The sequence below is a fragment of the Etheostoma cragini genome, chromosome 6, assembly GCF_013103735.1.
Source record: "Etheostoma cragini isolate CJK2018 chromosome 6, CSU_Ecrag_1.0, whole genome shotgun sequence".
NCBI lineage: Eukaryota > Metazoa > Chordata > Actinopteri > Perciformes > Percidae > Etheostoma > Etheostoma cragini.
In genome coordinates, this window is record NC_048412.1 from 12,742,690 (window position 1) to 12,756,374 (window position 13,685).

The 13,685-nt window shown below is 39.3% G+C and overlaps 4 protein-coding genes across 12 annotated transcripts in view; all 4 read left to right on the forward strand.

Annotated features, from left to right (window-relative positions):
- The first annotated feature begins 239 nt into the window (after positions 1-239).
- LOC117945739 (tumor necrosis factor receptor superfamily member 6B-like) lies at positions 240-5,751 on the forward strand. Of its 2 annotated transcripts, none has more exons than XM_034873435.1 (5): positions 240-340; positions 3,646-4,027; positions 4,595-4,774; positions 4,877-4,958; positions 5,066-5,315. In XM_034873435.1, the coding sequence occupies exons 2-5, from the start codon at positions 3,775-3,777 to the stop codon at positions 5,289-5,291; spliced, it is 741 nt and encodes a 246-aa protein (XP_034729326.1). In that variant the 5' UTR covers positions 240-340; positions 3,646-3,774; the 3' UTR covers positions 5,292-5,315. The 2 variants fall into 2 exon arrangements, with proteins under 2 accessions (XP_034729326.1, XP_034729325.1); XM_034873434.1 differs by lacking the exon at positions 240-340 and adding an exon at positions 2,285-2,372 and having other exon boundaries at positions 5,066-5,751.
- Positions 5,752-6,052: 301 nt separating this feature from the next.
- On the forward strand, positions 6,053-9,053 carry LOC117945800 (microtubule-associated protein futsch-like). The gene is made up of 2 exons (XM_034873501.1): positions 6,053-6,337; positions 7,522-9,053. Exons 1-2 carry the CDS (start codon positions 6,271-6,273, stop codon positions 9,051-9,053), a joined length of 1,599 nt encoding a protein of 532 aa, XP_034729392.1. The 5' UTR covers positions 6,053-6,270.
- Positions 9,054-9,279: 226 nt separating this feature from the next.
- Positions 9,280-10,540, forward strand: LOC117945752 (vegetative cell wall protein gp1-like). Its single transcript, XM_034873453.1, has 2 exons — positions 9,280-9,440; positions 10,095-10,540. Exons 1-2 carry the CDS (start codon positions 9,388-9,390, stop codon positions 10,384-10,386), a joined length of 345 nt encoding a protein of 114 aa, XP_034729344.1. The 5' UTR covers positions 9,280-9,387; the 3' UTR covers positions 10,387-10,540.
- Positions 10,541-12,063: 1,523 nt separating this feature from the next.
- The window catches only part of LOC117945715 (F-actin-uncapping protein LRRC16A-like), a 67,030-nt gene continuing 65,408 nt past the window's right edge, over positions 12,064-13,685 (forward strand). For 7 of the 8 annotated variants that reach the window (XM_034873367.1, XM_034873368.1, XM_034873369.1 and 4 more), the window contains exon 1: positions 12,064-12,593. In XM_034873367.1, the coding sequence (XP_034729258.1) occupies positions 12,554-12,593 (40 nt within the window). In that variant the 5' untranslated portion in view covers positions 12,064-12,553. The remainder of the gene's footprint in view (positions 12,594-13,685) is intronic. The other variant, XM_034873372.1, reaches the window with a different exon arrangement.

Genomic DNA, 13,685 nt, shown 5'->3' on the forward strand with positions numbered 1-13,685 from the left:
GTCCTCACCACAAAAATCTGAGTTTAAAGTTTGCAAATGAACATATAGGCAAGCCTGATGCAGTGTGGAAACAAGTTCTGTGACCGATGAGGTTAAAAGTGGCGTCCAAGGAGTGGCCTGGGTGGGCCCTTTAATACCGATTGGGCACCCAAGGTGCCACCCCATTGGCTATCTGTCCGATAATATGCAGGGCTTCAGTTTATAGGGGAATTTCAGATTTCAATGCACCAGTGCAGCGCCTACCATGCCAAAAACCCAGAACAAGATTACGATTTTGGTTTGATTTGAATCGATGCGGAGCGTTCACCCTCATCTTGTCTGACTATCACTTCTGAAAGATGTGAGTACACTGGATACACCTTTTGTTTTCTTTTGCATAGCCTACTATTTGAATTGGCAGAGCCTACAATTTTCATACATATACAGCTTTATATTACATTTGTATGTTGACCCTATGTTGTGTCATGATTGGTTAGTCTATTTAAAGATTTTTTTGGGGGACATTTCTTTATTTGACAGGACAGATGAAGACATGAAAGAGGAGAGAGAGGGGGAATGACATGCAGCAACGGGCCGCAGGTTAGAGTCGAGGAGTAAACCTTTGTATATGTGCGCCTGCTCTGCCAGGTGATCTAACCCGGCCACAGTCTATTTCACTTTAAATGAAACATTTAAACACAGGATGGTCAGAACTCTAAGAAACCTTAAAGTAGGTATTTAAAGTAGATGTGAGGTGTTGAGATAAATCTGCTCATTTAATGCTCCTCCAGCCACTTTACATTATTTTGATCAAACTTAGCTAATATGTCAATGTGTCTTTCATTCACACTAAAAAACACATGAATCTCTCCAGGGTCCAGGGTTAGTGCTGGCAAACGTTGTAGGCATAACTTACTTTTTACCTTAGAGGAAACTTCACATTTTGGATCATCATTGTCTTCTGGCTCTGAAACATCTTCTTCTGCAGCACACATTTTCCCACGAGAGTGTCCGCCTGCAGCATGGGGCATCTGGATGAGGATTAGACATGGGTTGGACTCGTAATACATGCTACACTCACAAGCCATATCTGTACATCTACTAACAAGCGGATGAAGTTAGGTTTCGTTTCTTAGAAAAAGACGATTTATAGAACCTTGAGGTGTGGCACCAGTATTGAAACATATGAAACTAAACCCAGCTTTACCCATTATAGTGTTTCCAAAGTAAGCATTGACATAGCCAGGTCTACTTAGTAATGTAGCTTTCCATTGCTCCAAAAGTTATAAGTATTTTGCCTGATCTGCACATTGTCAAATTGTACTCATATTTAATGACTCATTCATTTTCTGAAACAGATGACAAAGGAAAAAAGTGACTTGTTGTCATGTTGACATATTTTATGCTGTTTCAACAACCAGTAAGCAGAAACCATATTCATAATATAGTTTAGGTTTAATTCCAATATCACCTGATGAGCTTCCATTGGAATTTTTAGAATGAGGTCTTTTTCAAGTTACATTTCCCTAAAACTTTTATTTAATGGTTTCAAAACCTTTGAGTCATGAGCTCTAATGGATTAAAGACGCGTTGATATTTCTTTTGATTATTATAAATTTCTTTTAGCTTCATCAATGTACAAATCAACAAAACTAAAAAGACTAAGTTTTTCATTTATAAAAGCTTATTTTAAGCAAGGGGAAATAACTGTAAACTATGCATTTAGTGAGATGACAGAGTTACATTTTACATTTTCGTTTACTTTCCCTCACAGCATTTGTGGATATGTCTTTTTTTAATCTGATATCGGAAAATTCTATTATTGATTTTTAAATTGTATGACATTGCAATGACATCGGTCTTAAAAGAAAACACACAAAGGGGAATGATACAATATTATCACAGACCTTACACTGTGGAGATGATTTTGATTTTGTTTTTTTACTCATCTATTTATTTGTCCCTTTACTCGGCACTACTTACAGTATTAGAACTGGAACAATGCAGTCTGAATACATTCCAGTAAATGAGAAGCTGGTTATGTGGAGAGGAAATACAGTTTCTCCTTACAGACCAGAGAGATTCAGAAACAGCCCGCATAGGATGTAGCTAAATAGTTTGATGTTCCTATGTAGGTCACTCACAAAGAAAAAACCCTAATTTAATAGTTCCTAAAAACTTTTAGCACCTTAGTTGAGGTGTTCAAAATTCAACTTAGCTGTACACGTCGAAGTTGTTTGACCTTTAAAATAGTGAGAAGATTTTAAACTTGTTATCAATTTTGCAAAACCACAAACACCCACACACACACGTACAGTTCCTTATAAAAATGACACTTGTGCTACTGTCAAATCCTTTCCTACAGAAGTGGCGACATGCACATCATCAGCATGGTGAGTAATTCTGTATAACAATATTCTGTTATTATAACATTCAAGATTAAGATGATACAATCCGACACAACCGTGAGCGTCAGAAGACAGAGACAAGTGATGACTTATATTATGTTTAATGGCAATAATATGGAAATTACTCAAATTATCATCAACTATAGAGGGTTTAAACATTTTTTTAAGGTTTTATGTAAATTTTTAAGTGATCAAACTGTAAATTGACATATGATAAATACCTTATGATGAGAAAATAGGTGGAGAATCCATATGAGTTTGAGTAGTGGATTTTTATTTGATTGAAAATTGCTTTCTAATGTATAGTGGACTCAACTTGTATCACTCTAATCATGGATTTAGCAGATTGTCTTACTAATAATAAAAGCACTGTCTATGTGCTTTTAACAAAGAGGCATGCCAAGGTAGATTTAATCGTATCCCTGGGGGATAGAGTGTTAACTGAAGTAGCCTGCACTGACTGAAACAACTGCTGCTGTGAAATGTCTGCTGCACTACATTACATTACATTACATTATATTACACTACATGTCATTTAGCTGACGCTGTTATCCAAAGCCCTGGAGCAACTAGTGTCTTGCTCAGGGACACATAGGTTGATATTCGCAGTGGAATTGAACCCAGGTCTCCTACACTGAAGGTGGTGTGTCATATCCACAGCGCCATCACCACCCCAGCTGGTCTATCACATTGATCCAGCTCTAGGTAACTTTGAATAAAATATAAAATTGCTGTCACTTTATCCTTTTCAATTATTGAATTCCTACCCCAATCCTTGTTTGCATTTGTTTGCTGCGATTCACCCACAAAGGAGTTTAAAAACACTAACTGAAAAGGTAGTAACAGTGTCATGAACAATCCAAATATCACCCAAATATGTATCAGAGTAGGGAAGATAAGGATAATGAGGCAATTACAAAAATACAACAAAATTAGTAAATGTGTTGCATGAATACCATGACCTCTTCTTTAATTTCCAGTATCATTCAAATATCACTCTGATCTGTTTATTTTTCGTTTTGTTTTTCATCATTTTGTTGTAATATTTGCAGTGTGTAGCCTACTCTTCCAGGGAAAAATAATAGCAGTAGTTGTACAGCTGGTATAGTGCTGTATCTAAATTGCTGGCCTATCTAAAAAGCTGCAGTAAAAACACTTGTTGTAGCAGGCCTAGTAATAAAAGACAACAGTAACAGTTATAATAAAACACAGAGGCCGCATCACCAGTACCTAACAGTAATCTTGGTCCTCTCCTCAGCTTCTTTTACCGGTGCTGGTCCTGCTCTCTGCTGTCCTCCGCGATGTCTCGGCCGTTCCCGCCTTTGAGCACCGAGACCCCATCACCCGGAAAACCTTCATCTGTGACAAGTGTCCACCCGGCACGTACATGGCCGCGCACTGCACCGCCACCACGCCCACCGTGTGTGCAAACTGCAGCAGCCAGCACTACACCGAGTTGTGGAACTACCTTCCCAAGTGTCTGTACTGCCACAACTTCTGCACCGGGAACCAGGAGGTGGAGACGGAGTGCAGTGAGACCAGTAACAGGGTCTGTCGGTGCAAACAGGGCTTCTTCATGACCGCTGACTTCTGCATGAGACACTCGGAGTGCGGGCCCGGACACGGTGTTAAAACCAACGGTACTTTTCTTGTTTTCCTCGATTTGCTTTTATCACAGTGTAATATGCTGAAATCTATTTTTTTAACCTGATATGTCTTAGGTCATTTTCGCAGTGCATCTGTATCACGAGGCATCATCAATTATTAACACAACTCTTATTGTCTACATTTGTATGTTTAAAGGTTTTTTTTCTAACTTGTTGTTTGTTATTGTCCTCCTAGCTATGTGGTATTGATTTATTTGACATCTATTTCAAATTTTACTTGTATTGCGTTAAACCCATATGTACTATTATATTTCTTTTTTATCTTTTTAGGTGTGACATTGTACAACCTGTCCAGGGTCAATAGATGTAAAATAGCCTTTTGGCTAATTCTGGCACAATTTACATTTTATATGTATTATTAGTGTGCATTGTCCCTGTTAAATAAACCTGAAATAAATAAGTTAAGGTTAAAATAGAAAACCACGATGTGCGTGGAAACGCTGCTGAAACACTACGCGCGATCACTTGGGCTCTCCGGAGCCAAAATAGTATTTTAAAAACATAATAATGACCCCAATTGCATTGTTTGTTTGTTTTCAGGTACGTCACAGATGAACACTGTTTGTGAAAAGTGTTCCGAGGGCTACTTCTCCACCTCATCTTCTGCGCTGGAGTCGTGCGTAAAACACCAGGAATGCGTAGGCGGACAGATTGCGCTTCTTCCCGGCTCGATTAACCACGACACGATGTGTGGCTCCTGCGAGGATCTTGCAAATGGAGGTTTGTACTTGTAATCTGTACAGTAACTACCCAAAACTCAATAATCACATCCATGTCACAATGGGAATACATCAACGTGATTGTGCTCGCTTTCTTTCTCAGGTGAGACACTCAGGACATTCCTCTCAAGGTTCTTTAGTGTGCACAGGATGCGTGTGCCGAAAATGATGAATTTTGTTGCCAGGTGAGCCTGCACTCACTCTGTAAATCGTCTTTTAACCTTTTTACGAGTATTCCCTTCACCTCTTAATTTGCTTACTGCTAATCATCCATCGCCCACCTCTCCTCTAGGTACGTTCATAAGTCAGTAGAGGCTCTCCCCAGACACAGAGGACCTCTCATGGATCAAATCCGAGCGTGGCTTGCCCAGGCTCCAGAGGAGGAGCTGAAGAAGCTGCCACAGATGCTGAAGGCTTCACAGCTCTGCTCCATGCAAGAAAAACTAGAGAACATATTCAGTAACATAAAGCAGCAAAGCCCAAACTGTAGCTTACAGTTCTTAGATGCTCAGATGTAGACTATCGGTGGTACATACAGTATACTAGGCTATGCGCATGCAACAGATACCTCTTTTACAATTTTTTTGGGGGAATTTCTGCCCATTTGAAAACAAGAATTTGAGCATATTTTCATTTGCATGTCAATTGAGAGTGCATCTATTGTTATCTAGGGATTGTAGTTGTTTTTTAAGATGTTTTTGTATCTTAAACCCAGGTCAGACTATTTAGCCTACTTCAAATTTATAAGAAGTAAAACGTCAGTATTCAAACTTGGCAGTATTATATTATTCGACATCATTGCGGCATTACCCAAGTGTGACAAGTATTACATAGAAACTTATGTTTGAACGTGATTTATAACTAAAATTAATGTTTTGTAATATTGTGTGATATCAAATTGTGTCACGTGCAGCAGCTAAATAAAGTTAACCGGTATGCATTAAAAGCCTGTCTGTAATTTAACCAAATCACCACAAGATGTCGCTCTATTCCCTCTTTACCTCTTTGTCATTCTACAATTATCGAAATAAACAATAATACAGTTTTAATTTTTAACCAGATACATACATATTAAATACATAAAAATACACGAAAGTAAAAAGATGAATATAAATATCATGTAGCTAACTTTCTGTATATTTTAAAAATTAAAACAGTTTAAATTGTAAAAGCTTTCTAGTCACGGGAAGTGATATGACAGAGGATTATTTTTTTTATTTAGACTTTACCTCAAATAATTGCACGTGCGTCAATTAATGTCATGGCAACAGAATGACGACCCAACCGAGGTTATATAAGGTCTGCAAAACATTCGGATCTCTCACTTTGCTCTTGGTCTTGGACTTCTTGCAAAGCTAACTTGTGGAAAGCGAACTCTTTGAGTTTAAAACCGCTTGAGACAAACTACTGAAAAAAACTACGGAATCTTGTTGAAAAAACAAAAACTTCAAAACTACTGAATTATTCTACTGTTGTGGGAAGCCGGAGAGCTTGAACATGGCCCTCTGTCGTCTACCTGAGGAACAGCTGCTGATGGGAGTCGCCCAGTTGGACATCCGTGGAGGTAAGACAACTTTTAGATTTTTCTTTAATGTTATTGTATTTATGTCTGATTATTTCATTTAGACTATCTCTTAGAAAAACCTTGGTGTTTGAAATTTTATATGGTGGGGTCCGGATAACAGGAAAGTACCAAAACTTATTTACGCTTATTTTATCAGTAGCGTTAGCGTTAGTTAACGCTACTGATAAAATAATTGTTGATCTTAATCAATGCAACTTTTAGAATTTAGCTAAAGGTGAATAGTTAGCTGAAGCTTTCGGTGAAAACAGTCATTAACTCGACGATTTCTCCATGTAAAATTAGTATTTGCTGGACAGAATGTGGTAAATATCCCGGGAACATGAGTGGAATACATTAATGAGTAGTGTAGGTATTTGAAAGCATTGTTATTTTGGTTTGAGGGCATCAAATCTTCCAAAAGTTAGCTAGCTACTACAGCAAAATAGTTGGCGACCGGACCAAATTTCATAAAATGCCAAAAATATGTTTTAGTTGTGCACCATGGAAACGATGCAGCGACCGTGAGGACGGAACCCAATTCGTCTTTGGTTGATGACGTATGAAGTATACATTATTCCTTCTAGTTTAAAATGTGGGTATCATATTAAATGAACTTATTTCCAGATTAATGTTGTAAAGATTGATCATTCTCCACCGGGATTGTTTGAGGAAATTATTCTTCGTGCGTAAAATCACGTATCGAGCTCGTCCAACAGTTGTTCATGTACATTTTGTCATTATGATTACTGTTTGTATTATTATAATTAAAATGACTGTTGTTGTTGCTGTTATTATGTTATGTGTTCTCTGTACAGCAACTCTAACGAATAGACATAACAACAGCTAGGTTTAGTTTCCAAACAATTTAGATATAGATTTTTTTAACAGCTATAGTATGAGTTAAACACTTCAACATCATATCTTAAAATACTTGTGATATCAAGTCAAAAAAATTTCTAAGACCAACTCATTAACTCTTACGTTTTTCCAAGTGACCAAGAGGAGTAAATCATGGTTATCTGAAGTCTCACATGAATGCTGCTTAAATTGTCATGTCCTCATGTGTTATATTAAATATTATAATATAATATTTGACTGTTAAAAATGATAGTCTCTAGTGTGTATACAGTATAGTTATTATTATGAGCCATTCTTATAATTTGATGATTTATTTTCCTCCTCAGGTGGTGTAAACCCCTTCATTGAGCGTCTTGCAGAACTTGGCCTCCCTGAAGATGAAGGTGAGTATGAGGAAGGTAGGTATGAGGAAGTTGAGTATGAGATTGTTGTTGCAGATGAAGATGAGCACTCCCCCGACGAAGAAGATGACGATCAACTGTTCGACAGTGACCAGGATGAGGATGACGACACAGGTGATGAGGACGACTGGTCTGACAGTTTCAGCCATGATTCTGGGTATGACTCCCTGTCTGAAGAGGAAGAGGATGAAGAGGATGAAGAGGACGTTGAAGAAGATGTTGAAGAGGTGGTTGAAGAGGATGATGATGGCAACATCCGACCTTGCTCCCCTCTCATCCAGCAGTTCCCAGCTCCAATCTTTTGGCAGAGATGGGAACAAGTGTCTCCCACTGTTCCCGCTGGTGCTATTATCTGGCCCCGCGCTTGTGATGTTCAACATCTGGAGATTCCTGCGCATCAAGTGGAACATGCTGAAGATGGTTTACCCTCAGCTTCTCAAAGGTCAAAAGAGTCTGCTCCTTCAACCTCAGGTCTTGGCTCCTCCACAAAGAGAAGCAGGGAAGAGAGCGACACACTGCAGGTAAGTATGAAAAAGCAGAAGTGGAATTGTGAGGACAGCCATGATGAGTCGGCGTCCTCGACTTCAGGCCTCGGCTTCTCCACGAAGAGGAGCAGGGAAGAGGATGTTGAAGAGTGTGATGATGGCAAAATCCGACCTTTTTCCCCTCTCATCCAGCAGTTCCCAGCTCCAATCTTTTGGCAGAGATGGGATCAAGTGTCTCCCACTGTTCCCGCTGGTGCTATTATCTGGCCCCGCGCTTGTGATGTTCAACATCTGGAGATTCCTGCGCATCAAGTGGAACATGCTGAAGATGGTTTACCCTCAGCCTCTCAAAGGTCAACAGTGTCTGCTCCTTCAACCTCAGGCCTTGGCTCCTCCACAAAGAGAAGCAGGGAAGAGAGCGACACACTGCAGGTAAGTATGAAAAGGCAGAAGTGGAATTGTGAGGACAGCCATGACGAGTCAGCTCCTTCGACTTCAGGCCTTGGCTTCTACAGGAGCAGGGAAGACAGCCACAGGGAGTTAGCCCCCCCTGGTGAAGATGGTCTACCCTCAGCCTCTCAAAGGTCAAAAGAGTCTGCTCCTTCAACCTTAGGCCTTGGCTCCTCCACAAAGCGAAGCAGGGAAGAGAGCGAAACGGTGCAGGTAAGTACGAAAAAGCAGAAGTGGAATTGTGATCACAGCCATAATGAGTCAGCAGCCTTGGCTTCAGGCCTCGGCTCCTACAGGAGAAGAGAAGACAACTACAGGGAGTCAGCCCCCTCCACTTCAGGCCTCAGCTCCAACAGGAGCAGGGGAGACAGCTACAGGGAGTCAGCCCCCTCCACTTCAGGCCTCAGCTCCAACAGGAGCAGGGGAGACAGCTACAGGGAGTCAGCCCCCTCCCCATTCAGGAAATACTGGATGGGCCCTTTTGATTACCTGAGAAGAACTGAAGACTGCGACTCTGATTAGGACAGAGTTTGGGACTGTTTACTGTAGGATGGGAAATTAGATTATACACACACACACACACACACACACACACACACACACACACACACACACAGTGACAGATTATCAGTGCCTTATCCAGGAGTACTTTTTCTTTCATTTTTAAACTAAGCTGTAGATGCCTATACAAGAGGTAAGTTAATAATGACAATAACTATGCAAAAAATTATTATTACTAACATCAATTAAAGTCTCCAGCTAATTATCTTCTTTTCATATTCTATTAGACTCAACATTCAGGTTCTCCTTGACGACAGAGAAGACGTGTTTACTCCGGACCAGATGAGAATGATGGATGACCAGAGGACCAGCAGGAGAGCGGCGCCCGCCTTTCTTTCAGTCGCCTAAGTAAGTACACCCATTACTCAGATTACCAAAGTACCAGTATTGACATAAAGTGGTGATAAACTCCCTTTACACACGTGGATTACATTTATTAAAGAAACCTTCTTGAATATTAGATAGATAAATAGATAGATGGACTTTATTAATCCCAAATTGGGAAATGACTCTGTTACAAGCAGCAAGTAACAAGTTACCAAGGACATACACTACATACTCACTCAAACACAAACAGAAATACAAGAAATATACAATAAATAATAAAAAACATGAACAGATAAGATACAATAAAACAAGACAGAAAAGAATAAGTAAAATGCCAGAACAATTACTAAACATTATACTTAGATTAATGAAAAATAATGTATATACAAGTGTAGAATAAAATGAACAACCTACATACAAAAATATATCATAAAATAGAATATGTACAGTATAATGTTATATATCAAATATGAAGTGACCAGTGTACAAGCAGCATAATATATTATAATGTGTGAGGTAATGAGATATTTATCCCACACACAGCTGTGAATTGTTATATGTATTATTATTCCATTGTTTAAATTATCATTCCATTCTTTTAGACCAAGAGCTAGCAACAATACAAAGATTGTACAGGTGTGTTCAACATCACTCACTTCTTTTTCTGTTTCACAGGACAGGACTCACACCCTGGGCAGCTGAGAGTAGACGTCAACCATCCAATCCACCCCAGGCAGACCACTGTCCCACTCCCAGTACTCTACCTGCTCCCAGGCACCAAGCCCTGTCTGAAGACCCAGCGAGGACAGCTCCACCCCGACCCCCACCAACACCACCTTCACCTGCCAAGGGGATGATTACCGCCCCAGCCCGACCAGCACAGACGACGTTGTTACCGTCTGCTTCTTCTTCTGTGGGTCCGGGATGCTCCTCACATACACAGGAAGCTGTCACAACAGACACTTGAGACTGAATGAAAAAAATCTTAGAATAATTAGTTTTCACAATATGTAAACTGTTTATCTCTGAATAGTGCAATGCAATACCAAGTGTAAGACAAACCTTCTAAATATTTGTAATTATATACACAATATCATATACTTGTATGTATAATTCAGAAATCTGACAATGTATGACTGGAATACAATATTGTGCAAATGATGATTTAGTGTGTTCTAGTTTTCATTTGACTCAAATGTTACAAATATAACCTTTAACTGTGTTATAACAATAGTTAAATATTGTTATTTTGAATAATTTAGTAAGTATTAATTAAGTATTACAATACTCATAATATTACATGCTGACATGATTCAAAAGGTAAAGCTAGATCCAAACAATCTAAAGAGTCTTTGACAAATTTTCAGTTTAATAAATTACAAACATAAAATGTATATTCAATATCAGAAATAACCCTATTGTCGTGAAATTATGTCAGTCAAGACTCTGTGATATCTGATTGCAGATTTCTGCAATCAGGCAAAATCATTTCCCCGGACGGTAGGCTGTTTTTTTTATCACACATAAAATCCCATGTAAACCCTTTTTCACCATATGGGACTTTTTGGTTTTCTGCTGGGCTTATTCAGCGTCTGGTTGAGTTCTTTAAACATTCTCAAGATAGAAACTGAAGTGTCTCGATTTGCATGCAGTACAGGAGAAAGATGATGCTTCACTGATCCAGTTGTAAAGAAAAGAACAAGAAAGCCTTTCTAGTCATGAATATTATCAAACCCACACAGAAATAAAAGCTCTTAAAGGAAGGGTCAATGTTAAATAAATACATTAGTCCTTTTAAATATTAATTATAAAATTAAATTAAGAGAAAACCTCAAACAAAACTGTGAAATGATTTCAAAAAATGTTGAAACTCAAACAAATGTGAAAAATTATTTCATAATTCTATTGAATTTCTTCACAGTTGCCACTTGGCCAAATAACTCGATGGAAGACAACAAAACATACCCCAGAAAGAATAAAATAGCACATTTTAACATTCAGGAAATACATGATGCCTGTCTATTGTAATAAGTGACATATAAGTAAACTTTACTTACTTACTTACTGTAATACAATTTCCATTCATCATTTTTATTTGATTGGGTTGCAAATACAATGAAGGGACGAGACATACATACATACATGGAGTCAATACTGTGAATAAAATGCACAAAGGACAATAATCCAGCAGGTGGAGCTCTTGTACACTTTTCTACATCACTTATTATAGCTTCAACTGACAGACGTATGGCCATGTAAATCAAACGGCTTACAAAGTGACCTGAGAAAATACGGCTTGTAGATTGTCTCAATAAAAGCATTTTGAAACAGTGCACATTATTTAAAGAGGGCATTTTTATTCCCATTATTACAATGCATAGGCTATGAATCCCGTTTTTTGTACATCTGTGCCGTTTCTGCTACTTTCAATTGTTATTATTTTTGATGTCAAATATTGACGTTATTATAGTCTAGTTAAAGTAGGCAAGTACTCATCTCCCATGTTGGTGGATTATGTAGCCCCTCCTGTGCTGTAGCCTGGGATTGGGACCCCGTGAGACCACTAGAGGTCCCTAGTTCCCGGGTTGGGAACCCCTATTGTAGCCTGCTCATTAATATCTGGCTGACACCACCACCACCGCCTCCTGCAGCCACGCCATACCGTCCCAGCATCGCATCGGCTCGTGGGCTGTCGCATCACCGAGCGGGGAGGGGTTCCGGTTTCCACTATTGGCTGCTAGGCTACAGTATTACCGAGAGCTTTACGGTAGGGCCACGGCCAGCGAATATGTGCGCGAGCGGTTGTCTTCTCATCTCCCTGGAGCGCAGAATCTGCTGGCTTTCAACATGATTTTAAGGCGACTTTAGCGGGTGTTTTTTCGTCTTTTTCTCCAGCATACAACCTCTAAACCCTGTCTTACCGAAAAAAGAGATGCGCCTAGATAAACGTGGATACATTGTCGGGAATCCGCGAAAGGAGGAGAGGAGCATGTAACCGGGAGAAACGCACCGGCGACGGCTGCGACGGCACTACCTGACGCTTCTCTCTCGTGCTCCTTGTTTCCTCATAATTTGAGGTTTCTCGTTGTGTTGACTGAACTCTTCTCGTTGTATTGGATATCATCTTTAGTAAAATGAACGAAGAAGTGTCAGAGGTCCCCAAAGAGCTCCTGGGTAAGATCATATCATTTGTAGCCATGTGTGCAGCCTGAAACAATCACTGATACTTCTTCTATCACATTCCCAAATCACAGCGTGCATGAGCTCCTCGGTGACTTTTGTAATGTCCTTATTGAACTGATACATTAACATACATTCCATTCATATAGTATAGCCATACTTATTGTAGCTGAGACACAATAGTAATGCTAGTATCTCCTGTTGTGTTGTTAGATTCCAACCCATATCCATAAACAGGGACAGTTTTGTTGTCTAGCTGTAATGATTAGTAGGCTATTCCTAAACAAAGTATACAGTAGGATTACTAAACTGTCAAACACAGGCTTTGCTTTATATAATATTAAGTCACGGTGTTAGGATTTTATAGCTGTTTAAGATATTAAATTAGACTATACATACATGAAGTACATCTCTAAGCTGTGTATATATTGCCCACTGCTGTAGATAAAGGTGCCAAGCATTGCTAATGTAGTGTGGGCTACAGCCTATATTTGGAAGAAAAGCTACATAGTTAAGATATGAGTGACCATTATGTCAACCCACATGACGTACAGGGTTTTCCCCACAGTAACCTTGGTCCACTCTCACATCTTTTGCTGGGAGTTTTAACATTGCCTCGGTCGGTCTGTCCTCTTGGCTAAAGTCTGCCATGTTTTTTTATGATTTGTTTGTACTGATTGTGGAGTTCTGCAGTCTGTTTGGCTCCAGCATAGGGTCTCTTTGTTTGGCAAAGTAGCTCAGGTTTTGACACCTCAGTGTAATGTTGGACAAGCTCAAGCTCTTTCTCCCTGTCCATCTCTTGTGGACACTTACAAGCCTGCAATGTTCTTTTGGATCCATTTATTTGTTAAAGAGACATAAATAGCACAATGTAGACAAGGCTTAAAGGAAAATGCTGGGTCATGCAGTCACTTAGTCAGGCATTCATTCATTCACTGAGTCACAGAATTTTGCAGCCAATCATTTGCTTTGTGGTATCATTTGTACCCTTGTACTTTCAAAACTATCATACAATTGTTTCTATGTTATCAGATCTGTTGTTTAAGCTCCCACAATAGTTAAAAAGGAAGAGAAGCTAGAGGACAG

What these genes read in the sequence shown, in the direction of transcription:
- LOC117945800 (XM_034873501.1), top strand. Translation starts at nt 6,271, where the DNA reads ATGGCCCTCTGTCGTCTACCTGAGGAACAGCTGCTGATGGGAGTCGCC. An exon ending in CCAGTTGGACATCCGTGGAG is followed by an intron (nt 6,338 to 7,521) that starts GTAAGACAACTT and finishes TTTCCTCCTCAG; the next exon opens with GTGGTGTAAACCCCTTCATT.
- LOC117945739 (XM_034873434.1), top strand. An exon ending in ACACGGTGTTAAAACCAACG is followed by an intron (nt 4,028 to 4,594) that starts GTACTTTTCTTG and finishes GTTTGTTTTCAG; the next exon opens with GTACGTCACAGATGAACACT. An exon ending in ATGATGAATTTTGTTGCCAG is followed by an intron (nt 4,959 to 5,065) that starts GTGAGCCTGCAC and finishes CCTCTCCTCTAG; the next exon opens with GTACGTTCATAAGTCAGTAG.
- LOC117945752 (XM_034873453.1), top strand. Translation starts at nt 9,388, where the DNA reads ATGACCAGAGGACCAGCAGGAGAGCGGCGCCCGCCTTTCTTTCAGTCG. An exon ending in CCTTTCTTTCAGTCGCCTAA is followed by an intron (nt 9,441 to 10,094) that starts GTAAGTACACCC and finishes TCTGTTTCACAG; the next exon opens with GACAGGACTCACACCCTGGG.